This window comes from Excalfactoria chinensis, chromosome 5, assembly GCF_039878825.1.
Source record: "Excalfactoria chinensis isolate bCotChi1 chromosome 5, bCotChi1.hap2, whole genome shotgun sequence".
NCBI classification, from domain to species: Eukaryota; Metazoa; Chordata; class Aves; order Galliformes; family Phasianidae; genus Excalfactoria; species Excalfactoria chinensis.
In genome coordinates this window covers 22711032-22739009 of record NC_092829.1, presented here as the reverse complement: position 1 = coordinate 22739009, position 27978 = coordinate 22711032, and the positions used below count along the sequence as shown (strand labels likewise).

At 37.8% G+C, this 27978-nt stretch overlaps 1 protein-coding gene across 4 annotated transcripts in view; it reads right to left on the bottom strand.

Moving 5' to 3' along the window:
* Window positions 1-27978, bottom strand: part of BAZ1A (bromodomain adjacent to zinc finger domain 1A) — a 53742-nt gene continuing 25764 nt past the window's right edge. For 3 of the 4 annotated variants that reach the window (XM_072338417.1, XM_072338419.1, XM_072338420.1), the window contains 18 exons: window positions 27715-27810; window positions 25817-25955; window positions 25244-25390; window positions 22339-22434; window positions 21975-22199; window positions 21666-21831; window positions 21284-21397; window positions 20148-20272; window positions 19095-19697; window positions 17442-17608; window positions 17102-17256; window positions 14470-14618; window positions 6821-7068; window positions 6499-6722; window positions 4904-5385; window positions 3639-3784; window positions 1462-1549; window positions 1-1028 (listed from right to left, as the gene is read on the bottom strand). In XM_072338417.1, the coding sequence (XP_072194518.1) occupies window positions 838-1028; window positions 1462-1549; window positions 3639-3784; window positions 4904-5385; window positions 6499-6722; window positions 6821-7068; window positions 14470-14618; window positions 17102-17256; window positions 17442-17608; window positions 19095-19697; window positions 20148-20272; window positions 21284-21397; window positions 21666-21831; window positions 21975-22199; window positions 22339-22434; window positions 25244-25390; window positions 25817-25955; window positions 27715-27810 (3561 nt within the window). In that variant the 3' untranslated portion in view covers window positions 1-837. The remainder of the gene's footprint in view (window positions 1029-1461; window positions 1550-3638; window positions 3785-4903; window positions 5386-6498; window positions 6723-6820; window positions 7069-14469; window positions 14619-17101; window positions 17257-17441; window positions 17609-19094; window positions 19698-20147; window positions 20273-21283; window positions 21398-21665; window positions 21832-21974; window positions 22200-22338; window positions 22435-25243; window positions 25391-25816; window positions 25956-27714; window positions 27811-27978) is intronic. The other variant, XM_072338418.1, reaches the window with a different exon arrangement.

Sequence of the window (27978 nt, the reverse complement as noted above, 5' to 3'; positions counted from 1 at the left end):
ACTTTGAAAAACGTGTCATTTTATTTGTACACTTCCAAAGTTGTACATAGAAACTTATAATACAGTCCTGTAGATTTACTCATTGCTAGAAGAACTGCCTGGGAGAGGGGAAGGGATTTAATGATTGATCATCAAGAAGTTAGAGGGGATAAACAAAAAACACAGGCAAAAAATTTAGAAGTTATGGAACTCTTTTGTTGTTGTTGTTGTTTTGTTTTTAATCCCCAGTACAAATTTTATAAATACAAAACAAATTCACAAATTACTTTGAATGCTAAATAAATATCTACTTAATAAACTCGGACTGAATACCTCCAGCCAGCACTGGTACAGTACTTATAAGATATGCTCATTGTACTCATTCATGTGTAGTGTTGAGAAGATACGCTCAAATGAGTTTTAAACACACACACAGTCTCTTCAACTGCGCTACAGCAGAAGATTTTATCTGAGTTGATAAAGCCCTCGATACCACAGCTCTTACAATACCTAGAGGATGAAACAGGATCATCTGGTGCAGGAAAAACAAAAACCCAACGTATTTCTAGAAGATATTTGGACACATGAATGTATTAAAAATGTACAAAACCTCTGTAAACCAGTACTGTATCCAGTACAGCTATCAAAATTATTAGACACTGAATAAAACTGTAGCAAAGGTAATCTTTCCTACGTTCTCCTGAGTGCTTAATATTACATTGAGAATATAGTGCAGGCCACGCTTCAAGGTGGTTAAACAGTTGTTATTGCTTTATACAGGTATGATGACTGCATGATTTAACATTTCATTTCATGAACATAGCAGATTCCCTCAAAAAAACCTTTGGAAGGCAGAGGTTAGATTCGCGACTTCTTGGCCACAGGAGCGGCATGGTCCACATTACCAGATGTGATAGGAAGTCCCAGCTTTTGAGCCTGGATGTGGAAAAAAGCCTGAAGTCTAGTTCCAGCTTTTGCTTCACTTGTGTTACGAGGGTTGTATTCAAAGCAGTTTGAAAACATCAGCTCAATGTCTTCAATGAACTCCGCTAGTAAATAAAAAAGTAAATACATAAACTTAGTGCATCTCACATCATCAGCTAGCACTATGATCGAGGAGTATGACACCACCGAACAAGTAAAGAGTTCCCAACACAGAGATGTCTTTATGCGTGCATCAAGCATGTACCACGTATCAGCAAAGCGCTGTGTAAACATTCTTAAACTCCCATAATAATTGACGGAAAGATTACAAATCAGGCAATAACAACTGAAGCTTCTCCAAATATTTCATCTGTCTCACATACTGACATCAAAAGCTTCAGAAATTATCGGCAGTACCTCAGCAGCTCACACTCTGGTAGTTAAAGACGTAACATTTGTTAAATGCAGATCAGTAAAAGTTCTTTCAAAAAACCCAAATGAGAATTTGTTTTGAAGAGAGAACGGGGTTTGTTACCTCTTTCAGTGTGTGATACTTACATGCTAGCTTGTATTCACATTTATTCACCTTTTCACGGATTATATTTAAGGCAATAGGTTTTTTGATGATGTCGTAATAGTCTGGTACCTTTAAGAAAAGAAAAAGTAAAGAATTTTATTTCTACAAAAGAAACGAAAGCTTAAATTCTTCTGACGTTGAAAGAAAAGGAAGAAAAAAGCAAATCATGCATGAACAGAAAGCATTTTGGTTTTGAACAGAAGAGTCCAAGGAATCACCTCTCTTTCCTGATCTTAATATCAGTGTGCAGATATTGCTTTTGCATTTTTTTCTATCATTAAAGTTGCAATCACAACAAACATTAGCCAGTAATTCAACACAAATCTAACCCTCAGTATTTTGCAAACAACTGTAAGATCTAAAACTGCACAACCTGATAAACAGCCAGGTATTAATGATACTCCAAAGTGATTGAGACAAAAATGATTTCCCAGACTTTGAAACTTCCATTTTCCTGTAACATATGACAATATTACAAGTCCCTTCATCAAGAATAAGGGCCATTTTTGCTCCACTACTGTTCACCTTTTTGCAGTGTTCCTTGAAATTTCATGTCGTTATGTTGAAAAGATGGTAGTGAGCCTTTCGGTATCAAGCAGGATGCAGTGAGCAAGTACAAGAGATATAGAGCCACACTGACCAGCAATCGTGAGATAAATGCTTAAGGACAACAATGGGCTGCTTAACCCTTAAGGATACTGATCATTCGGATCACAGATTCTGAATTCCAAACAAGCACTGAAGTTTGAGTGCCTCTGTTTAACCCACAGAGTGTGGAAAGGTGGGGGGGAACAACAACATTATCTTCTTAAAAGCACAATCTGTTCTGGATTTGTCTTTGGTTACAAGAACAAATATCCCCCCATGCATCACTGAAAATATTTTAAAACAACGTCCTTTATTATTGCCCAAAACTTTACCATATCGAGTACAACTTGCAAACAAACACAGGCGGAAGAATCAGTACAGAAACAGATGAACAAGTTTTTCATTCCTTTCCCTCTTGGAATGCTGTTTACATTAAAACAAAAAGAAATGTAATTTTGTCTTTCAGGCTTGCTGGGCACTCATGAGTTAATATACTTTCCATGGTGTCCTAAACGCAGTGAGAAAGTAAACCCAAGATTTCCAGCTCAATGAAGAAAATGTAGGACATTCATGAATTTTTCCCCTGAACTGTCTGAATTATCCTTTGGCAATTTACTCAGGCTAATATGAATGCACCAAACTCCAGCATCTTCTTCTCAATATTTGAATTTGGTTGAATTCTTCATCCCTCCACCTTAAGAAGTTTCATTGCATTCACCACTCTTGTACTTCCCAATGCAGTTTCACTACCCTAGCATCCATCCACTTGTCTGGAATTCATTCAGAATCCTCTCCTCTGCTCTTGAATCTTTCATCCACATTTGTGGATCATTCTTTTTGTCTTTTTGCCTTCCAGCTCCCCAACATCTGCAACCCAAGTTTCAATTCTTCATTTACCAGTTACTACTGTTACTTTTAGTAAACACTCCTGAAAAACGACTATGGCTGCTGTCAGCACAGAGTTGCTCCAGGGAGGCTGGAGAGGACTGGTATTTTGTTAAGGTTGAATAGATCCAGCAGTGACAAGCAATTGACAAGCCAGTGCAATCTGCAGAAAAGCAGACGTGCTTTGGGAACTTTCATTGAGATACTCCAAGTAAATGCTGCTTTAGCGGCTTCTATCTACTTCACTGTCAAGTCTAAATAAGAAGGAAGTTAAATTAAGAACTCAGCCAAGAAATTACCTTTTTACTGCATTATAATTAATGTCAGAATGAAGCTGTTCCTACCTTGTTATTTTATTGCAGGCCTATTCTGAAAATATCCTTGCACAAACTGAGCATAAATTCAATTAGTTAATAACCATAAAGCTTATCCATAGCAGTGCACTGCTCTGTTTTTTCAAGTCCAAGCGTTTCACTATTTAAACTCTTGATATCAAGCATAGTTAAAAGTCAATATCACGTCATTCTAAAAAATGTCTTGCACCAGCTATTTCAGCTGAATCATGAGAGTTTTCCTGAATCCCACGGCACTCCCCTGCTTGGGCAATGTTATGAAGTCCCAAGTTTTACTGATGGGAAATAAGACTGTCCAATGTTATCATTACTTCTACAGTTCCTTCAGTTACCTGGATTTTGGAAACCAGTTTCATAAAAGGCCAGCTGTCATCATGTCGTACCAGTTCCACAACAAGTTGTTCAAATGCTGAGAGTTCATGGACTCCTCCCTGACGTCCTGAACTTCTCCTGTTCAATGAGGTCTGAGGAGATGATTCTGCAGGAAAAAAACAAAACCTCACCAGATGAAAATAGAAGTGTAAAGACAAGTAAAAACCAAAAGAAAGTGAAACAACATTATCTGGTTGTAAAAGGAAAAAAATAAAGAGGATTTGGCATGTAAGAAGATGCACTGTGTTACAGTTCTCAGTCCCTGCATCACAGGAAATGGAGGTAAGACAAACAGATTTTCCCTCCTGCTTGCCCTCATCCTACACCCTACCATAAGCAGGGGCAGATCCCAAGAACAGCTATGTTACAACAAATATAATCCACATTTAGTTACAAAATCCTGGAAAGAAATATAACTAAAGAAGATTATTTAATCCTTAGACTTCTGTCTAGCACAACAGCACATATTAATTTTCCTTCTGTGCTACTGCTGTACTTAAGAAAAAACAGAATAAGCCTCCTACTCATAACTTACTTTCACAAAAAACTCTATTCAGTCAGGTTCTATTTAATTTCAAGAGTAGTCATCAGAATTGTTACAGACAATAAACCCAGAAACTCCCAATGGTGAAGGACAGAAATGGCGTAGAATACAAGGCAGCCACACTGGAGTGCAAGCTGTTTTACACTCTTCAGTCTTACACTACGTCATTTTGGTTTGTAAAAGGTGTTGCAGCTTTTCAAGAACTTCTCTGCAATCAATTACCTGGTACTAGCTTAACAAGAAAGGACACTATTGGTCCTGTACCAAAAAGATGGCATTTGTCATCTCATGGCAGTTTCTTGTTATATTGGTATATTCCTAATCTCACTACCTTGCCCAAACTTAATAAAAGCAGACAAACTCTAAGGTGACATTCACACTGTTTCAGGAATTCGCACAACTTTCAGATTTTCTGTATGCCATGCTCTGTATTATGTGCAAGTACAAATTTCCAAACATCAATATCTTCCTGGCAAATGTCATATTTGTACTTTAAATTACCAGACTTGTATTTTTTAATGTTCCCTTCCATCACTGTAAAAGAAGGGAATGCTTTGCTGTAAGCGACAAAAATGCCATCAACTATCATTTCTCACTACTTCAAGTTTCCTTTGCTCTACCACACAATTTTAGCAACCAAGTGAACTTTGTTTTCATTCTGGACTGAGACATTTCTCTAACCTGTGGATTGTCGTTTCCTGCCTCTTCTCTTGGGTTCACTAACAGGAAGAGAAAACTTTGGAGCAGCAACTGGGTATTTTCTAACCCGTTCATTAGAGTCTGAAGAGTCAACGATTCTAAATCCAAGAGAATCAGGACTATTTTCCAGTGTGTTATCAGCATTCTTTCTTCCTCTTCGTCGTCTTCGAGGACTGAGCAACTCCACAAATACATCTGCTTCTAATGAACTTTGGCTCTGACGAGTGGTCCGGCTGCTAAGTCTTAAAGTTGGTTTTGTCACTGATGGAGGGGCTGATTTTACCTTCCTTAGCCCCCTTCTGGTCACTCTAGATGAAGATCCTGCTTGCTTAGGTGTATTTTGCTGACTCCGGGAAGCATATCTTGTCTGACGCTGGATGTTCCGACTTGAAAAAGGATTGTTGAGTTTGGCTGCTCTCATTTTTAGTGGAAACTTGACCTGTGGTCTTCCGTGCTTTGAAGGGCTACCAAAAAAAAAAAAAACAACAAAACAAATTATATTTATCCCAAGATTCCATTCTTCTTTTTCCTCAGTTTTCTAATTCAGCATTTAAAAAGTCCCCAACAACTCAAGGCTAGCAGGCAACAGGATTCCACTGATGCAGTCACCCCACTACCAGTCTTTTAAACACTGCTCTGAATTCATTTAATTAAATATTACGTGCAAACACATTAAAGCAGTGATCAGAATTTTGATCACCCTTGCAGCTGGTGCAAAGTGAACGCATTACCTGGACAACACCTACCATTTTCTTAAACTGGCTACTCATTTCTAACAGCAACTGCAACGACGAGCAGTTTTGAACGTTATTAGCTAAGAAATAAATCACGGTTCTAAAAAGCTGCAAATACATGTTATCTGTAACTAACATTCATACCTCTCCAGCTATTGAAGGAGAACAGAAAGATCCCAGAGACAAATTTAATTCAAGAAGATGCAATTTGAATTTGAACCTGTATTGATTTTTTGTTACAGTCAATTCAAATGACTGAACTGAAAAAACAAGAAGTACTCTCATATCAAAAGTTTCCTTCAGCTTTTTACATCCCTACTGCACATCAGGTCTATTACATGACAGGAGTTACTACTTTGAATTACTTCAGTGTTTTTTTTTAATCATTATTTTTTAAATCAGCTACTGCAGAAATCCTCAGTCCTCTCAACGTGACGTTATCTTGGACATCTTGTCTTCCATAATGTTCTCATACTTACTGTGTGCATGAAGTCCCCTAAAATTCAAACTGGACTAAAACACTCCAGATTTTCTCCAGAAAACCTTTACTGTTTGAAACTCTATACGCTGTACATTCAAACAGCAGCTGTACACAACTCCAACTGTGACAGCCATCCCACACCTATGCGCCCAAAGGTGGAATTTTAATCCAGAAAAGCAACTCTAAGTCCACTGGAGCTAGCTTTTTTTTTTTAAAACCCCATCAGTAAGAGCCAAATTGACAACCAGCTTCCTTCCCCACCCAGCATCAGACTTTCAAGACTTGCTTATTTGAAGAACTACTTCAGCTAACAGTCAAGACAGTATTCCAGTAGGAAGTCACTCTAATGGATGCCAGTTTACCTCATCTCTTCTTCTTCCTGAGATTCATCTTCCTCTTCATGTTCTTCTTCATAATCCTCTTCGTCACTTTGTCTCATTTCATCATAGCTTGCCTCTTCCTCCCCTTCTATTTGCTCAGCCATCTCTTCATCACTTTCCACAGATGGTCTCTGTCTGGAAGAAAGGCGCCTAGAGCGCTGCTTTGGTCGGCACTCTGGACAAAACCAGTCTCCTTCTGGAATGACCTAGAAACAGAAGAAAAAAAGCATTAGCAAGACAGCGTTAGCTGTAAGAACGATGCCAACTTTATGTGAAAAGGAAGTACTTATTTTTCCTCAGATACCTTAAGCTTGGGCCTGATACAGTAGGTATGATAGCCTCGATCACAGCCATCACACAGCACCATGCTTTCTGCGTCACCTTTCTTTCGACATACTTTACAGCGAGCGTTGAGGATGGACTTTGACCAGATGACACTTCGATCCAGCGTAGACAGATGAAGGAAGACTTGAGATAAGCTGGTAGAAGAAAGAAGTGACTCTCTCCAGCGATCCAAAACTGTTTTATAGGATCGTCCACCATCACTGGCATCTTCCATTAGAAAAGAAGGAAACAAAACAAAGCACAGGATCAAGCTTCTTTTTCAGTCATTCCAGTTTTTGGAGACTATGAAGGAAGGCTTGGTATTTCAAACAGATACGGAGTAGTAAATTGAGATAACAGAACAACCTTTGTCTTAACTTTTCAGTATATAACTATTTCCTCCTTAGTTTCCCAGCTGTCAAAGCTCTAGGGTTTCACCTTTCAATACCAATTTAACCATGAACTGCCACTTACATAGGACCTAAGACAAAAATCTTTACTTAGATGTCAACCTGGAAACCTAATAATCTGATCCCACTTAAAAGTATACAGGAAGACACATCAAATCCCCAAAATGATTTCATTTAAAGAAACTGCTTAGCATTGAGCAGAGACTTCATTGAACAAGAACAAACAAACACAGTCAGAAAATACCAACTAACCAACTCCAAAGGCTCTCACACCTTCCCTCGTGGCACAGTCTAGCAGACAGTTTTTCAGCCCTCTCCCAGTGCTTCAGTGCCTTTATTTCTATCCTGCACTCTGCCTTCACAGGCATTTGCATGTCAGTAAGGTTAGATGTGGTGACCCTTCTGAAGGAAAAATAACTAATTTCTCGGTATTTTATTCACAATATTACACATAGGAAGTTGTGATGCACACCTAGTGGAAAAACAAGACAGATCTGGGGTCCTCTTTAGGTTAGAAATAAATGAGGGGCAGGTTTTCAATCCAGGCCACTGAAGTGGTCCCACAAAGTAGCAAAAGGAGCAGCACAGAACAGTGAAAGAAGTGGTACAGAACAGGAATGAGCAGCTGGGAATTGCAGAAGCAAATGGACTGCGTGAGGAGGTAATAAAAAAAAAAAAAAGAGAAAGTATGAATTACACCCCGCATTGTTGCTGCCATGCAGAAAAGAAGTTTGAGTGTTGAAAGCTATTTCTCATATTCTAAAGCAAGAAGAAAAAAAAGCAGTACTTTTAATTATAGAAATTTCTAAAGATGTCCCTTCTAAAATTGATGTTGCAGTTATTACTCTGTGATCTCCAGCTTGTTAACAGTGCACTTCACTAAAAAATAAACGCTACCTTGCCTGCTCTGCTAGTCACAGTGGGCACAGGAATGGCCTGCAATCTAGCTGTCTGCCAAATGATTTCTCCTCAGAAACAGGAAAAGAAAAACATCTAATAACAGATAAAATGAAAGAACAAAAATGAGACTAATTACTCTCCTGGCAAGGCCTTTCTGCCTTCTCATCTACTGTCTGCCAGGATTTGCCTAATCTTGCATATATTTGCATTAGCAGCAAGCGGCACAACAGAAACAATGAGTAAAGGCAGAGGATAGACAAGCAGCACAGCTTCATAAATAAAATTCAGTCAATTCTGAACCACAAATACAAATCTGAATTTCTCAGTATTTCTACCTTGTCCTCAAGGCTTCCCTTCTCAAATTCATTCTTCCTACACACAGTGGGCAAGCTCCACTTGCAGTACTGCAGAACAGCTCTCAATGTATTATTTGAAATTCAATAAGAACATTAAAACTGCTAATCAGGACACAAGACTAGAATTTGAAACCCAATTCAGTTCTCAATTCTGCCACAGTATGATTCTGACAAACACGATTCTTCTTCAGTGTATGTATATTTTGGCAAGCATTTCTTTTGCTGACACTGGCAGCTTGAACATTATTACTTTTTCACTGGCAGCTATTTTTAACCTGGACTGGTTCATCAATAGAGTTCATCACACATCACAGCAAATATGTGCACCGCAAAACTGCAGTTGTAATGCAATTACTGACCACTGCCTGTTTAAACACACTCCGGCGCTGAAAGGAACATGCCAAATGGAGCCCACTGCTTCACTTCCCAACTTGTAAAATACAAGTAACACCTTTTTCTTCCATTTATCATCTTTCCCATTTATATGGCGAACTCAGAGGGAAAAACGGCCTCTTCCTTTGTGTCAGAGCAGCTCTACATTGCTCAGTGGGACACCTCTCAGCAAGCTAAGCCGTCCAAGCCTTGCTACAATGCAAATGAAGTTGTTTGACAGATCTATGCATTCATCTATCAATAGCTAATTAAGTTCAGGGAAGGGTTTTCCATCTCAGTATTTTCAGAAGGGATATGCAGTGACACAATGCTGTGAGGCTTCCAAAAGGGAAGGGGGGAAAAAAAAAATAAAGGAAAAATAAGAAGAGGCATAAAAAAATGGGGGAAGGGAGGGAGGAGGGGGGGATTATGTGAACACAATAAAAACAAAATGCAGTTCCTTATCTCTGGGTGCAGAATTTTGTTTTTTAAATCTTTGTTCTGTATTTGAATAACTTTCAATAATTTTTGTACTTCAGTATTTATATGGCAAGTCCTTCAGTATAAGGAACCGGCTACACAATTAAAAGAATGGGAAAAGAAAACCGAAATATATTCAATGTTTGCTAATTCTTAGTATTGCAAATAAACATTTAAAATTTACCATCTCTCTGACTAGTCTTGTCTTCCACTTTCTTCCTCTTTTTATACCCCCTGTGGCTCCTTTTATTATCTTCTGCTTTACCTAACATTAAATTCATACAGTTATTTCAAATACGTTTTTTTAAAGTGTGGTCTTTTGTTGGTTGTTTGAGTTTTTTTTAATGTTAATTCGTATTACCCATACTTGCATAGTCCAAAAATGTAAACAGAACAGCGGTTACCACATATGCATATAGAAGAAGACAGACAGGGAAGGGTAAAAGAATAACGTGCAGGGAGTAATTGCATAACTTGGGATTCAATTTGACTCCCATTACAAGCAAAGACAGTCTTAAAGCTCCTTAAGTCTATCCCATCTTACCTTTGTGTCCATCTCTGGTAAGAATGTCTATAACACAACTTATACCTTACTGCCCAAAGGTTTCTCCCTCAGCAGACAACTTGTCTGGTCTATGCTGCCATCAGCCTTCTAACACCTCAAAAATATAGCTGTTTTGTGGCCACAGTTGGCAAGGACCAAGAAAACTAGCTTGACTTGGTCATTTCATTTGGACAGACAAGGTATTTGCGTGTAGGCACGATTTTTAGTATTAAATGATAAAGTTACTTCTCCAAGAAGGGCCACAGTAAGCAGCATCTGAACCAAATGCAAGATATCTTCTTTGACTGCCTTCTCTGAAGAGTAAATAAGAAAATTTTCATCAGGGAAAAAAAAAAAGAAAAAAAAAAAGAAAGCTTCCACCTTCTCTGTCTGCTCATGAAACTCTGCAGGGAAGTAATGAAAGCACAAGAGTAAACGTGTATATGTACAAATCCTCTACCAGTTCACTGCTAGAAGATGCCTGATACTGTTACAGTGAGGACAATTCTAAACAGAAGGGGAAACAACTTTGGAAGTAGAGGAAATCAAAACAAACAAAGCCTGGAAAGGAATGCAACAGAGATGAACAAAAGGAAGCAAGAAAGCATGACTTAGAAAGGACATAAATCATTCCCAGTATCAATCACAAATGTGCTTCCATGAATTAGAGACGTATGGAAATCCATATTGTAAAAGACTGTACATGAAAGATGTTTCATGACTATACTAGTGCAGAAAGCAGAGGCTTTTCTCTTGATTGCCTCGCTGGATACCAGGGTGACCAAATCACTTAGTCTCAATTTTTACATCTGTCACAGGAACAAGACTGCTCTATTGAAAAGTATTTTGGAATGTAAGGAAAAGTAATTCACACTAAGAAAAAGCAGCAAAGGTCACAACGAAATAACTAATATTTTTTCCCCTCAAACATTCTTTTTGAGAAGTAACACTTCAGAGTTTCCATTAAACAGCTTACATTTCAGGGAAAACAAAAAAGAAATGGCCTTTGTTATACTTTTTTAATGCATAATTCTGCAGAAGTGTGTTATCCAACCTGCACCCTTCCTCTCCCCCCCTTTTGTTTTTTCACTCTCCCCAAATGCTACATAGGACCCAAATGAAGGAAGAAAATCAAAGTTTTCGTAGACAGCGTGTAACGAAAGGATTTGTTAATCACCATTCATAATTAAGAAACGCATACATTACAATTCAAGTAATGAACTGTTGAATTTTATCACCAAAGCACAGAAGATTAACAGCCATCTAGCATTTCTGCAAGGCAGAGGGTCCTGTTTCAGGAGTTTCTAGATGTGCTTTTGCATTGCTATCTTCTGTGTCAGTCTTTTCTTGCTCTTCAACTTGAGCATTTGGCAGGCACCTCAATTCTCAATTTATCAGAATCACCAGCAAGGCTCTCAGCTGCCCGATAGAGACTTAGAACAAAAACAGACCAAAGAGGAGCAGCTGGTCCTTTTATTAGTCTGCTGGGTCTCTTTGTCTACTCTGCACCCTGGAGGCCACCAGGATAAACTTGCCGGTGACTGCAGTGAATTTCACTGCGTTGTCATCAGTACAAGCTGTAGATAGAGTGAAAACTAAAAATTAAAGTATGGCTCCAATTCTTAATGTGAGCAGAGCATCTTGAGTAAAGGGATGAGGGGCCAGAGAGAAAAAGAAATGACACAGCAAAGGCAACACCTGAAATAATGAAGACAGAGCAAGGTTTGCAGAAATGCAATAGCAATCCTTTTACCAAAAGTGCTTTTCTGCTCTGCTACCAAAACAGAACTCATGGCACTTGCTTGCCTTGCTGTGTTTTTACGTCAGTGATAATTAAATTAGTCTAGAAAGATAGCTGTGACAAGCTTAATATTAGAAACAGACTTGCAAGCATTTTGTCTGGGTGAAGCTGAAATGACTCCAACAAAATGTCCCATTAGAAAAAAAACGTGTATAGATGCTGATCTGTGTAAGAGCAGGTAACAAAAAAACAAAAAAACCTACAAAAACCACCTGTTTGTAAATTGAAAATTAATTTCTGTCTTGGCTACTTCCTAGCCAGGCCACACAAAGAACCTATCACAGTTCGGTGAAGTCAGCCTTTGAGCAAGAATTTGTTTTCCCATTTTACTAGAACATCTAATAACATTTCTAACACTTTTTAAGCAGAGAACTTTTCATTGCTTGTTACACACAGGCAAACTAAGAAATAGAACTTGCTCTGGTAACAAGCAAAAGACATTGGTTTCAAGTAATGAGCTTAAGCTGAATATAAGAATTTGCAAATTTTGGTCTACTTTTTCATTTTCCTAAACACATCTGAAATACTGAAAGGTTATATTCAGAAAGGACAGCATCCAGAATTGATGCTTGACCCTCAGAAATGCCTACATTTGCCAGACACCTCTCTGGTACACAGTTTTCCTTGACCCTTAGCAGGCTCACTTTCTGGTCATACCCAAAAGCTCTCATTTCACAGCATCTTTCACAAAACTGCCTTAAAGTCATAAAATCCGTTAGGAAACAGTACATGTTTCAGGTCTTCTTTTCTACGGAGCTGTTCAAAGAGTTCTCTGAGGAAAGAACTAAAAAAAATTTGCTTTCATTCACACTCATCTCCTATTAAGAGCAAGTCATTACACAATCAAGACGTATGAGATGCTTCACGCAAAAGTAAAACAACAAAAACAGAACCTGACCCTGTAGCTTAATGCAAAACTACAAAAGCCAGAAGAAAGCCTTGGATCCCTTCCTGCTCCCTGAACTTCATATGTTATCCTATACACTACAGTTACCTCAAAGCAGAAGAAACTCCCAGGCAGTACAGTAGTATGAACAAACATATGAGATTTAAGATACGTAGACGATGTAAGACTACTTTCCCTATATTCCTTCTCTACCACACGGTATAAGGCCTCTAAAGAAAGATCCCTGAGTTAGAAACAAGAACTGTATCATCATCAAATGGATGGACAAAAACAACTGCCATCATTAGACTATGGCTGAGCTGGAACTCCTGAAAAAAACCTCCACAATTAATGAGGATTGAAATGATGGAAGTCTTCAGCAGGGATGCTTTTGTCTGCTAGTCCTTTCCATTCAACTCAAGATGCTCATCTATAACCTACAAACAGCCATTTTTTTCCTTTCAATGCAGACTGCAGCATACTTGTGGCTATCAGCAAAATGCTATTGCCAAAATACTCTCCTCAGAGGCAGTTTGGAAATGGACCCCTACACTGCACTGCATATTTACAACCCACACAAGTAGAGTAAGTGACAAACTGGAAATGCTGTAATTAACTGCATCCAGTCCAGTCAAAACAAGTTATACCACATTGGGCTTGATAAGCCAGGACACAATGAGTTGACCGAATGCTTAACCAAGTAAAGTAGGTTAAGCTACTACTACGCTCTACACCTTGATCACCACTCTGTGCAGCATCTTCTTCTTCTAGACATAATTACCCTGAAAACAAAAGCTTGTGGAAGGAAACGCTGTCCATGTCAGATTTTCTGGTGTTAAGTCCAGCTCAAACTCACCTTCAGCAGCAACTGATATTAAGACATCAGGCTCCATGCAGAGGCAGCAGAGACACAGAAACAGTTTTAGGTCAGTTTAGATCAAGTGTGCCACAGGGCACTGATGTCTATTGAAAATACAGATTCTGGTGTAAGAACATCTTGAACTGCTGCAAAGTCTATCAGAGCCTAAGGACTTTGTATGCAGTCACAGGATCCGTTACACTGTTAACCCTGCCACAGTCCCAGTAATGTAAGAACTAGTTCAGCTGGGGTACAAAGCACAGCTCCTCAGTATGACAACAGGAGGCTTGCTGGGATGGCTGCCTCAGGAAGGACACACATCTCCAAGCAAACCTCCAGCCCTGAACTGCAAAAGGACCCAGGTAAGGACTCCAAACACTGGAAAACACAGCCACCACACACACTTCACAATCTGCCTCTCACCACTAGAGCACGTCAGAGTAATTCAAGTCAAGCTTTAGGCACATTTTGTTTTGATTTTTCTGTAACTTTTTGTTTCTGAATCTCACAGCATAAATTAAGATCTGAGAATCTGAGAGTTTGTGGTTTAAACTTTTACTAAGTTTTATTATAAATATTCTGTTATTGCTAAATAAGGTGATTTACATGAACTGGGGCTACACTGTTTCCATTGAAACAGTATATAAAGGAGGGTATGTTTTTAACAACCTAAAGACCTACAAATGGATCTCATGGTAAAGTTGCATGACACGCTGCCCTCAACAGAAAGGCTGAATTATATCCCCCAAAGGAAGCTCACTCAGTGCTGCCTGAGGGTATGGCTCACGTCCCAGTGCATCAAATGTAAATATGGGACCATATCAACAAGATCACTGTAATCTCAGTTGTATGGGTGTGTAACCTAATAAATTTGCAAATTTATACAATGGTATATATCAGTAAGTAAGCTAATTGCATCTTTCACATGACTGCACGTTACAGAGGGATGCATTGGGGAAAAAAGGTGGAACAACACCTTATACCAAACTGGAGACATACAGTTTCAATCCTGAAAGCTTACCAAGTGGTGCTTTGAGAAACCTGCGCTCAATTCCTTGTTCTATCTGGAGCAGTGCAGATGCTAAGCAGTGGACCACATTATTAACTGGCTGAGGAGTACTCGTACTTGTTGATGCAGCACTTGGAGCTTCAGTTTTCAGTCCAATGAGTCTAAAATAATAATGTATTAAACACATTTTTAACATACTTTCAACTCAACACCACAGATAGTTGCTTAAGTTGGCATCTACAAGAGATTTCATTTTTTAACCTAATTTGTATGCATAGAATAAAGACAAAGATACTGCTCAGACATGATTAGTTATACCAGTCCTCTGGTTTGCTAATTAGTTTAACTAAGATAAATCATCCTTATGTAACAAAAATAGCTAAATTTCAAGAAATGTGGATGCCAAATTTTGTAACAAACTGTTGAGATTTCCAGAGGATTTCATCAGCTGATTTACAATGGATTTCTAGAGTACAGTCTCTTATTTTTTTCATTTAAGGAAAGAAAAACAAAAAACAAACACAGTCCACAGGAATTACAAATAAAAAAATCAAAATGCTCAACATCCATAACAAATCGCTTACTTAGCGTAATGAAAATAACAGAAATGTGTATATCTCTTTATAAGTTTAGTGTGAACAAACTTCATTTCAGCGACAGAGATGAAATCAGAAACTGTGCCAGTATTTCACTTCAAGCATATGCCCTTCCCCTCAGGATTTGTAGAAGTTTCAGCCCCAGAACATACAGCACCCAAGATCGCAGCTTCAGCAACTGTGCTGAATACAACAGAACACAATGCCTTGAAAGGGATGTGCTTTGGATGTAGAGTTTTGTGGGTTTTATTTTTAATGCCTTTAATAATAAATAACATTTCTCAACCAAGAATAAAGTCATGTTTCCAATAAACAGCCTACTTTTCCGACCAAAGACTAAGCAATCATTTCAAAGCACAGTTAATCTTCCCCAGCCACAGGCCTAAGTGTAAGTGTAGGAGGCCAGCTAACACTAATGAAAATAAAACTCAGCTTCTACTTGAGGCTATTAAAAAAAAAAAAACAACAGCCAAACAACAACAGAAAAAGTAACCAACTAATAAAGACTGTCCAGATTGTGCTTTATTCTGATGGATGTGCAATGCTTTTGGTTATCTCTCTTCTTAATTCACACTTAAAAGCTGTTCATTATATTTTGCAGTCACACATGTTTAGAGAGCCTGAAAGCAAGCAGAAAAGAAGCTGCATACTTATTTGCATTTCACTAGTCATACCCTACAGTCTTAATGAGATGTCACTTGCTCCGGGTGGATTAAAAGCTCAGCATCAAAAGGAATCTGTCGCATGATTCCAGAAACCTATACTCTGCTTGAATATGCAAGACTATAACACTGGAGTAATAGCAGTCCAGAAATTTTGATGGAATCAGTATCAAGTGCCAAAAATAAAGCAAGAAGCTTTTGCACTTCAACAGAGAATCGGCAAATAAAGCAAGTGCTCAGGGTAACTGGGGACAGACAAATTTTAGCTTCTTGCTACATTAAAACAGTGGAATATTTATTTCCACATTGCAGTTCTTAGAAAGCAAACATCTGTTGAACACGCCGTTAACGCAATGCTGATGGCCCCACCTATTCTCTACGCAACTGGAGAACTCAAAGGTGAGTCTTATATCTAAACATTATTTCAATTCGTTGAATTGGAACATGAAAAATCAGTACTCAATTCAGAATTCAAAAGTCTTTCCACAAAGACTCTTCTCATAAAAGAAACATTTCATTGCAAAATGCACAAACGCTACATTAGACTGCTGCCAATGAATCTTATTTCCTTCCAGTATTTCAACATTTACTTAATAAATAATAATAATAATAAAAAAATAATCTTAAAGGACATAAATAAATCTCCATTTCTGCAAAGAACTTCTGCTTCTTCTCAGCTTCTGAGAATGAAATGTTTACAAATGTTGACAGAAAAGTCCTAGCCTCCATGATTTGACTTACAACAAACATCAGTGTAGTGAAAGTCTCTAATCTTTCTCAGAAGATTGTTTAGAAGAAAAGCAAACATTCTGTAGTTGCAACACTATGATCTGAGGTTTGTTCTACAAAAGGATTTGCATTACTAAAGTTATGAGATGATATCACTTTTGTTGCAGAATTCAGGCCAATTTTGTTGCAGGCCAATTCAGACCATGGCCTGTTTGTTGCAATCATGGCTCTTTCTGTGACTCATGAAGAGGTACACTGTACAGTTCAGCTGACAATTAATCACTACTACTATTGTCCATTTTAAACACTCCATAAAAAGCAGCGTTTTCCCTTCGGAAAACAAAACATATATTGGTAGAATCATTTTTCTCTTTGTTATATTAATATTATATTAATATTATTTAAATAAATTGATTATCTGAATGGTAGAAGTCGTAAAAACTGTCAAGATAAAACTAAGACACTTGTTAGCAATAGGGCAGCATCATTTACAAAATATAAAGCAGTGCAGAAATAACATTTTACAACTCAAATCTTAAAATGCATCTGTTGAAAATTACCAAGATATAGAAATGGAAAGTAAAAAGTTTGAATATGAAAAATCAGAGTATTGTTAGGAAGCTCAAATAGAAGAGTTGTTTCAATTCTAGTTCTTACCGGTCTTTAACAATGAACTTATCTTGATCATCAGTTTCCATTTCTTCAGATACTTCATTCACAGTTTTAATTACACCATTTTCTTTATTTTCATCATTTAGAAATTCATACCGCCCATGCTCTAAGGCTGCTCTCCAAGACTGCCTGTCTGTAACCTGAAGCAAACATACAAATATTACATTTCCAAAGAATAAAAAGCCACAAAATTTTAGTGCCGATTATTGTCTACACTTAATTAAATTACACTGTCAGTAAAACCCACAACACGCAAGAGTTCTCATTTAAGTTACAGACTTGACGGCACCACTGTGCTCCCAGGTGCTCGACAGTTCACAAATACCTTAATAGCTCCCAGTGTTCCTTGGTAGATCCTGTCTTCAATGTCCAAAAGAAAGTCTCTGAGTCTCATTTCAAGTTGCTTTTCTGCAGATATTTGGGATGCATCATGGGCATTCTGCATCCTTCCCCGTACTGGAGGAGGAGGTCTAATGTCACTTTGAGGTTTGTCTGCAATAACACCAAATAGCTTTCTGTTAGGGGAGTTGGCTCCTTCAAGAAGCTGGCAGTGGAAGGAGCAGAGGCGGCACAAGGCAGAACAAACTCAATGCACAGGTTCAGAACTCCCCTCCTACAGCAACAGCTGTCAATGCCAACATCTCCACACTACTCCAGTCAAACAGCATCCTTGTAAGAGAAGATAGAAAAGACCAGCATCTGTGCGTCTCAACACACAGGATGAAAAATTCTTGCCAAAAACGAAAGCATGGCTTTTAAATTACCCACTGCTTTAGAAAGTGCTATTTCAATAACAACTCTGCTAAGAATACAAGGGAAAAAACAAGTCACACTTCCAGTATTCTTGTATTCGTACTCTGCTGGATAAGCAAAATCATTTCTCCTTTGTGCATGGATCTTTATCACCACATTTAAGACATTCAACTGTCAAGTCACAGAAACTAAGAGAACAAGTTATAGTTCCTTTTAACAAACTACCTGTAAAACCAAACAGGTAAGATGCCAGAGGAATGGACTACACTGACTGAAAGCATGCACAGTTCCTCAATGAAGCTCATAAATTTGCATAGGTGGCAAACATCTTTTCAGAGGATTTACCTTAAATTCTCTCAATGCAGCGATGAAGAGGAATATGCAAAAACTTAGGAGCATTCAATAAATAAGTGCTTTGAAGCTGTTGTTGAGGAAGTACAGGGTGAATTTCTACAACGCTCAAGTGCACGCTTCTACAGTTTGAAACCCATAAAAACAACACTGCTCTGCATACACTTCCTCCTCTAGTAGTGAGCATTCACTAAAGGAGAGAGGACAAAACAAAAAAACTACCATCCCCCCCACCCCAAAAAAAACCCAAAAAACACTCTACAAAAAAATCCACTAATCCCACCACAGCACTGATGTTAAGCCACGTAGCAACCAACACAGCTAAAACCATCCTTCCATTGTTCCCAAAGGTTTTGGCATGACTCTCAAATATGCTGTTTTTCCCTTGTTCACAACACTCAGGTCAGCAAAGGCTTTTTGGTAACTTCATGCATTATCAAAACGTGAAAGTGCATGTCCCACCTACTCAAAAAATCAAGCAGAAATAACTGCCTCCTTCTGTGAAGTTTCCATCTCCAACGTCATATCCTCATTTCCCGTACAGTGAAAGGAGTGATATCAGTTGATCAATGCTATGACTTATCTTTAGCAGATATTAACCTAACCCCAAATCAAACTTTTCCCAATGTTTAAGTTACTAAGCAGACAGAAAAAAGAAACCACTGTTTTTTAGCAGACATAAATCACAACACCAATCCTCCATCAGCAAAAAAGGAAAACAATACAAACATTTTCCATAGGGCAAAACAGTGCTGAAAAACAATTCCTGGTTTTTAGGAATTAATTAAAACTAAATAAGACTTTGAAGCTTCTAGAATATTATACCGCAATTACAACTGTGGAAGTAAGTTAAGACCAGGAACCCTTCCTTTACCTGGAATATGGAATTTTTCCACAGGAAAACTGCTTAGTTGTTCGTATATTCTATTTTTCTCTTGTAAAAGAGTTTCTTTTAAGGCACTCTCCCTATGTCCTCGGGAATTGAGAGCCTCTAGAAGTTGGTCCAGTTGTTCCCGAGAACTGTAAAAGCACCAACGGTTTGGTTTATATACTGGCCTTGGCACCTCTACAACACTGGTGTGTGAATCTTGGTCAACATTGGAGGTAGATTCAGAAGATTTCAAAGACTCTCCAGTTTTACTGAATACCTGAGGTTCATTTGTGCAAGACTGTACGCTATTCTGAAAGGAAGAGGTTCGAGGCAACAACATGTCTTCTGTGAGACCAGAATAGTCCTCTTCTATAAACAATCCAGGAACTGAGGGGAAAATCCAGTAGCGTCGGTACAAACGGTCACGACCTAAGGGAGTAATATTTGTGCAGGCTGTTGCATTCTGTATCTTTTCTAATAATTCCTTCTCTTTCTTTTGTTGCTCCTGTTTTAAAGCTTCCTCATCTTCAGCAGTAAGAGGTTCACTCTTCTCAGAAGCATCTTCTTGTCTTGTAAATTCTTTATATCCATTTTGTCCTCTCCTTCCTAAAAGTTAAAGGAAGAGAGATAACAATGCCCATAGATTCTTTCTTTAGCTAAAATAAATCAATGCAGCACTTTCTTTTGAAATTTGTTGTTTTTGCAGACTTCCAACAAGAAGAATCAAAACCACATAACAGCCTGTTAATTTAGATTCCTACAAGTTCACTGAGGTACGTTACAAGTAACTGTAATTGTTTGTCAGGCAACAACTTTTTCTTTGTTATCCAAACAGCAAGCACAGAAGACAAGAAGAAACTGAAGATCACACCAATGACAGATTCATAACAGGCCACCCAAATGAACTATATTTATGATCTAGTTGTGTTTTTTTTAATAAATTGGCATAAATTGTTATTTTCTAAGCTCACTATGAGCAAGAACTTCCACGTTGCAGGCATGCCTGTGTATGTAATATGCACACAGTCACATAAACACACATTAGAGCATTATTACCTCTCCTTCCTTTTTTGTTTGGTCCCAGCTCCTCTTCATCCTCTGTCACTGTGTCTACTTCTGGCTCTTTACGTTCATTTTCCTTGCTCTCTGTACTGGTATCAAGGTCCTCTCGTTCCTCCTCCCTGGTATGATAAAATAATGAAAAAAAGTTGACCAACCACATATTAAAAACTTAAAGGAAAGAGAAGAGCCCACAGTACAACACAGCACCTTCAACATAAACTACACTTAATACTAGAAGAACACCCAAGGTAACTCAATGAGTTGGAACTGCAAAGTTTCTATTTGAAGACTAAAACCAGCTCTTTGGTATTCACTCTTCCATTTAAAGAACATTACAGTAATCAGACTCTGATTGAAGATACTCTATAATACAGTTCAACTAAGCTGAATTATTTTTCATGAGTGAATATATGTTCCCCCATACAGCACTTTTTATAAAACCCTTATATTTCCCCTCATTCAGCAAACAATTGAAAACTCAGAAAGCTATGAGTAGCCACTAGAGTGTAACATTCATTTTTCACTATCCCCCCCAACCCCACAATTACAGCTTCAGAAACATAGCACAAATCTGACTTCGGCCCATGCTCATCTCTTACAAGCAGATTTAGTTAACTATCTTCCTCAAGCAGGTGAAGATACAGTTTTGTGTGTATGCTTCCTTGGTTTTCTGTTGTAGGTTCCCCTCCCTCCCCTAGAATCATACATATGCAACTGCATGTGAATCTTACCACTTAAAATCTTACAAATTTAATTTCAATAACAGAACAAAAACCTTAGTTCTATGGAAATCACCTGGGACAGCACAGCATTTACAAAATGCTTTTAAATTTGATTCATAAACTGTTACGCAAGGTCAGTATTATTTAGTTCAGATCAAAACAATTATTCAAGTTATAAAAACTACAGTGGTCTCTTAAGAAAATCTCCATAGTACTGAAGTTAGTAAGATAACTAAAGTAAGAAATACAAATTAGATTTTTTTCAAGTTTCTCGTCAATAAAGTTGTCAAGCATTCAACAGAATTACAAGCCCAATGAAAGTTAGCTTCACTTTATGAAAGCAATTTTAATTCTACAATGTTAAGTTGGAATAAAAAAAAACAACACTCATAATGCCACATATCATACCCAACAGATACTTCCACAGCAGGATTTCTTTGCTCTTCTTCTTTCAGCTTTTCTTGTTTCTCTTTCATTTTTAACTCTTGTTCTTTCAGCCTTTCTTCCTTCCTCTTACGTATCCTACCAGTAATAAGAACATAGAAAAATCAACGACAATTAATCCAGTATCTGATCTAGCCATGTTGTTTTTCCTTTACAGACATCATCTAAAAATGACAATTACATGGAAAACACAGTGCTAAGAACAATAAACATTCGCTACTCCCTAGGGTCTCATAAACCTACTCTAAAATATAAACACTTTTAGTGTTTCTCATACACCTTTTGCAACTGAGGAATTAGCCTAATATGCATCAATAATGTTTAGCTTCCTGTATCCTAGTTCTACCTTGCTGCAGCTGCCTCCCGTTCTTTGCGATGCTGTTCCGCCTTTAGTTCTCTGAACTCCTGTTTTGCCTGCCGTAGTACATCAACAGAGTCTTCAATGAAATCCCGAGTGGAGACCAAAGTCAGAAGTTTCCCACAGAGAGCATGAAGAATCTTCATCTTTTCTCCTAATAAAATTCAGACCAATGTTCATATTTCACTACACAACTCAAACACCCGTCCTCTTTTATAAAGATGTACTAAATAATGTCAACAAAACTATGTGACAAGCAGTCAGACAATAAAGAGGACATTTATTGTCCTTCATTACCTGGCAACAAGTCATACACTGAGGTACTTGAAAGTTTCTTCAAGAGCCCAGGATTACTTAATCGCAGCTCCATGCAAGCATCATCAGTAGCATCAAACCCTCCTCGTTTTTGGTAGCGGTACTTCGCATTGGCTGATGTTACATCAGCACCTGATGCTAGAATGTGAAGTCTGAGAATCTCAGAAAGTGTGCAGCTATCAAGATCCAAGTTTTTCAAATTGCAGCCTACAGTTAAGAAGAATAAACAGTTATTTTACATAGACATTTACACACACACACACATATATATGTATATAAAAGAGTGCTTTACAATACAGAATAAAACAAGAACAGTAACAAAACAAGAAGTGAAACCCACACATACCCTGATGTAACTGGGGCCATGCAGCTGCCAAAGTTGCAACTGCAGACAGTGCAGATTTTGTGGGGTCTGCATCTTCATCCAAAGCCTCTGTTAAATCTTTAAGAAATAAACACTTTATTCTAGTGCAAGTAAAAACTTGTACTGCGGAAGGGAGGAAAGCAAGCCATTGTTTAAAGTTGCAGACAAAGCAAAGAGGCCTGATATTTACAAAAGCATGAATTACTGAGAAATCAATTCCAAATCAGAAGTAATATATTTTTAAATGCAACTAAAAGCTAAGACATGCATCACATGCTACACGCCGTTCTCCCTATACGTGTAAGCAGCTAAAGCAACTGCAATGCACAAGTCATGCACAATAGCAACATTAAAAGCAGTGGAAACAAATTAGGATACACACTTGAAAGCAAAAATAGACAACAATGCAAGAACACCTGTATTTTGCTTCCTCAGATGAACTGTTAATTCCTATTAACATTAGGTAAGGCCACCAAAACAAATAAAACATTCTGATGCTGGCTATCACTATTCACTCTTTTAGTATGCAACCTAGAGACAACCCGACTGATCTGCACAGATGCTATTCCTGAGATATCAGCAAGAGACCTACAAGAAGCATCTACACTTAATAAAGAACATCACATGTTAGCAAACCAACCAAGAAAGCAGGGGAACTGAAAGGCAGAAACAGCAAAGTTCCTGTTTCTTAGAAATTAGTTTCCTTAGCACTTACAGGTATTTCTCCAGAGGGTTGACATCTTTTTTTTTCCCCTAGCATTGCATGCTGTTTGAATAATTTCACTTAATTCACTGTGATTAAGCAATTTCAGCATCACCTACTGAACAAAGAGTCACAAATCCAAACTAAGACTACATAAAAAGCAAATTCACAGTAGTCTTGCCTGATGATATATGTTGTTTGAGAACTGCCACCTAGATGTAACAAAACTCATCTCTTCATTTTCCCCTCTCACCTTATCTGTATGCCACCATCTGAAAAAGTACTACACGCCAAAGCCCTATATTCTTAGTGTTTCTGCAAAAGAATACACCATTTCTAGGGGATTTAGGAAAGCTAACATTCATGCTGACTACTACTAGTTTGGTTAGCCAAAATTACAAAGCTGAGAACATCTAATTCTGTTACAAGAAAGAAGCTGTGTAAGTAAGAATTACAAGAATAAAACTAAAAGGCTTTCAGGTAAAGTAGAATAAATATAAAGGACAAAGTGCCCTGCCCATAACTCAGCCAAACTAGAAATGAACAGCATATTTTTGTCACTGTTGGCCTCACAGAAATAAAAACATGGGAGTTACACTGATATTTCTAATCAACTAAAGAATCTAGTCAGTCATCAACTGTTCTATGACTACCCTATAATGGAATCCCTGATTATATTGCCCTAGCAGTGTTCTCTCTCAGTACTTATCTTTAAGAGAGTTTAACAAGTTTAACTGCTAAATTCAACTATAATTAACATGTAGTCCAAATTTTTAGCCCTGCATCCAATCTATAACTTTATTCAATTAACAAGAGCAGTTTTTATTGCTGAAGATGGAATCCCATGTTTTACAGAAAGATATTTTACAGATCAGACATAAGCAAAAAGTACCGCATCTTCACAAGGAGTGCTAAAGGAATCAAATCAAACAGGAAGTGGTCTTCTATTCCTAACTGTAATAACATCACACTAACAGGAAGGATGAAATTTCTCCTTGAAATAACCGAATTTCTTAGTCCACAAAGAAAGGAAACAAAGGGAAACAGCAGTGTGGCTGTCTTCCTTCCCAGCAAGCACTGCATGAAGCCTAAGAATTGGTAGAAGTTTTAGACCTCAGATTCAAAATACAGGAGGTATATGCGACAGTGGCATCTTATAATATTTTCAAGGTTCCTAAGTATGACATTTCTTCCTGCCTCCTCACTTACACATTGTTTGAGAGAAGGTCACTAGACAGGGGACAAGTATAACAAAGAGGTAGGATCAGCTCCCTGATACACATCAAGGCTTTATAAATAGCCAGACTTAAACAAATAAGGGAGAAGCACCTTGAAAGGGCATAAACAGAATACTTTAAGTCTGGGTTATTGACAAACTCCTGGAAAACACCCTGCATAGCAACAGATCTAAGGCCTGTTCTACAGACTGCTGTACCTACAAGAGCAATCACAGACTACCAGCTGAATCCCTGAACTGCCTAAACACAAAACAGAAGCAGTCTACTGAGGATGAAGACACATACATAACGTTGTTCACTGCATAAGTTCGGAACAAGTTCTGTAGTCACTGTATTCTGAGTGCCTGTAAAAATGTGTGCAGTTTCAGCCTTACCGTGAAGCCCAAGGGCAGAGTGGCAGCAAGCAGCTTTACTGTAATGCTACAGAAACAAAGTAGCATCTGGTAGCTGTAGATACACACTTGTACGATTTGAAGAATTATATGAAATTCTTCATTACATTTGTGCTGGGAAGTTTTAGTTTTTAATTTAAGTAAATCCAGATTTTTATTTTTTTCTCCCTAGTTGAACTCCTTTGAAAAGATTCAGGAAAGCATCTCTTTTCCTCACCCTCAGGAGAAACAATGAACAGTGCTGAAGGAGGAGGAGAAGGAATGTAGACACAAGTTTCCTTCACCTCCTTAACATAAGCAGTGCTGTTAAATGCTTATTATGCTTTGCTGGATACAAGCGCAGTAAGAATGAGCTTGTTTCTTCTGAATTTCCTCCAGCCCCCACCCTCCATGCTCAAAGTTTTAAATGCAGATAAAAGTGAAAAAACAAGACCGTTAGCATACAATATCCATGCATAATAAGACAAAGTTAAGCAAGGAAATGACACAGATCATGCAGCTTAAAGTTAATTCCAGTGCAATCAGTTTTTTAGCAGTAAAATTAAGGATCTGACCTTTGGTCTCAGCATCAGCTATTTGATCTTTGGCCACTTCTTCTTCCTCTTCGGCCATTGCCTGAAAGATGGCAGTCAGGAAGAAAAACAGCAATTCACATAGTGGGCCTTCAGTGTCATTTCCTACAAGAGCTTCCTCTAAAACTTCTGTGAATAAAGTTTAAGAAGCGTCACTTTTGCCACAAAGTTGGAAAAAAATTATGTACTGAAGAATTAAAGAAAACAAACATCTTCCCCTCAGGTATGATAATCCAGTTACCTTCCCGTAATTTACCACAAATATTCCTGCAATAATGCTGTAAGAACTGACAAAAAATAGTTTGTTTTACTCTTGCAGTTACAGATTAAGAAAGCACAAGGAGACAGTAATAGCAAACAGATTAGCAGCTTTTATATTGAAATTATTTTTTATAAACACCACAAAAGTCGGTGAGGATGAAAACTGATAGATGTGCATTGCTATATTGAAGTTGCACAGACAATCCTGTAGCATCGGTATTAAGGTGCATCTAAAATGCTTGGTAGAAGGACGCCACAAAATTGAGGCATTTTGCCACATAAATGACAACTTGCCTAGAGTCACTCCTTCAGGAAATTCATCTTGAAGATCAAAGAGTTCCCCAAAAGCATATAAAAACTCCAAAACCATCAAAGCATCACCAAAGATCTCAGGAGGAAGCCTCGTCTTCACTGGCATTGGAACTGGAAGTTCCTACAATCCAAAAGGAAGACATTAGTATTGTATTTAGTCCCTACAGAATACACAGCTGATTAAAAACAGGCTGTGGTTCTAAGAATTGTATCTGTGTAGCTTTTTGTGGTTGTTTTTCACAGAAGATAGACACAAACAATCTATTACCACAACAGCATTGTTGTAACTTTTATAGCCTAAAAAAACAAAACAGCACATAATTTGTATATACATCTTTTGAGATGCCAAATTATTCTACTTCATAAACATCAACACAACTTTTGACTTCATTTAAAGGAACTCAGTTCCATGACAAGTTAAGAAGATTGGGTGTCAAGATCTCTCTTTTAAGACTGTTCTATTCCATAAGAGTTTTGAATTTAAGTTTTACAGAACTGTCCAGACAAGCAAAAATAAGTATATTCTTAAAGAGTTACTCATCACTGCTTGCTTTATATCACATGCATATTAAAAAAACACATCAATTTAGCAGTAAGATATGCAAGGTTGTGTCTAATGATTGAGTGCTCTGTCATCTGCTTTATTGCATTGGTAAGGCAGTTACAGTAGCTGAAGATGTTTCAAAGGGAATTGATGTAACCATATAACAAGATTGCTTAGCGGACACAAGAGGGAATTCACAGATGACCATGTCTGACTATTGGACTTTCAAATCAGTATCTTGATGCAAGTCTTCAAAGATCTGTCTCCACCTGATGATTTTTAGTAGACAAATTCAGACAACCTCCAGAAAGCACAGCTCCTTTCCACAAAGGTGTCAGCTCACAATATGAATGATAACTGTACTTTAAAAAGAATATAGTAATTCATGCATCTCAAGAATGGTATTTCTTGAGAAGCAGCAGACAGACAGATCTTTCTTATTATTTCCTCATCTGAACCTGTCTTTATTCATATTCTTGTCACTTTTTACTGTAATTAGGATGCTACTTTTCCCAGCTCTCCTCTTGCCTTTTCCAACTTTAACAGCAGATGTTTTGCAGCTTTCCTTCACGATAACCCCCTTCACTTTGCTTCAGTTTCTTCTCTCTTCCTATACACACCTAGAAGTTTCCACTCATCTTCAAGTATATATACAGCTCAAACTGCAAATACATTCAGTTCTCATATATATATGAGATATATATATCCCAATGAGTGCTATCATTTACTACTCTAATATAGTCTCATTTTTCCTCTCTTCCATCATGTTTCCCAGAAAGTCTCAAACAAACCCCATCCTTGTGTTTCAGACAATTTTGCCTCTTTTTGCTATCTGCTGCCAAAATTAATTGTAACAGCACACATGTTAATACATAATACAAGACAATACTCCGTTATTACAACCACACTATATTCTTGTTTGGAACATTAACTTCGGGAGGTAAATTATTTATATTTTCTATAGACTTCCAGTATCATTCAGAAAGACACTGAGTTTAAAACAAAAGCACGCCTCAAGGAGTAATAAACTAATACCCTTTCTACCTTTTGCATCCAAAAACATGGTTTCTTCATCACGTAAATATTAAGTAACTCAGCCTTAGAGTAGGTAAACTCATGTTGCATATTAACAGAGTCAGGCTTACTCAATACCCTCCACTCAGTAATATAAGCACTTCAAAATACCACTATTCCACAGTAACACTCAGCCTATGAAATAAGCCTGTGTAGCATCACCACTGGGAAATACGTGACTGCAACTACCTCTGCACTAGGGACCTCAGGACAGATTCCCTATGAAATACAAGCTTGTGATATATTCCAAATTCAGCCCTACCTTAAGATCATCACACTCCATATCTTCTCTAGGCTTACTCCACTGTTTCAGGTATTCCACATATTTCCTTTTTTCCTCACGCAGCTTCTCTCTTTCCTAAAGAAAGTCAGAATTGTATTAGAGATACAGTCAGATCATTTGTTACAATTTAACTCACAGTGGGGGGAAAAAGTCAGAACGTATTTCAACAGAAAGAGATAATCTATTTTTAACCTTCTCACAGAACGTATTAGCAGAACTGAGAGTGAGCTTCAGTAATACTTC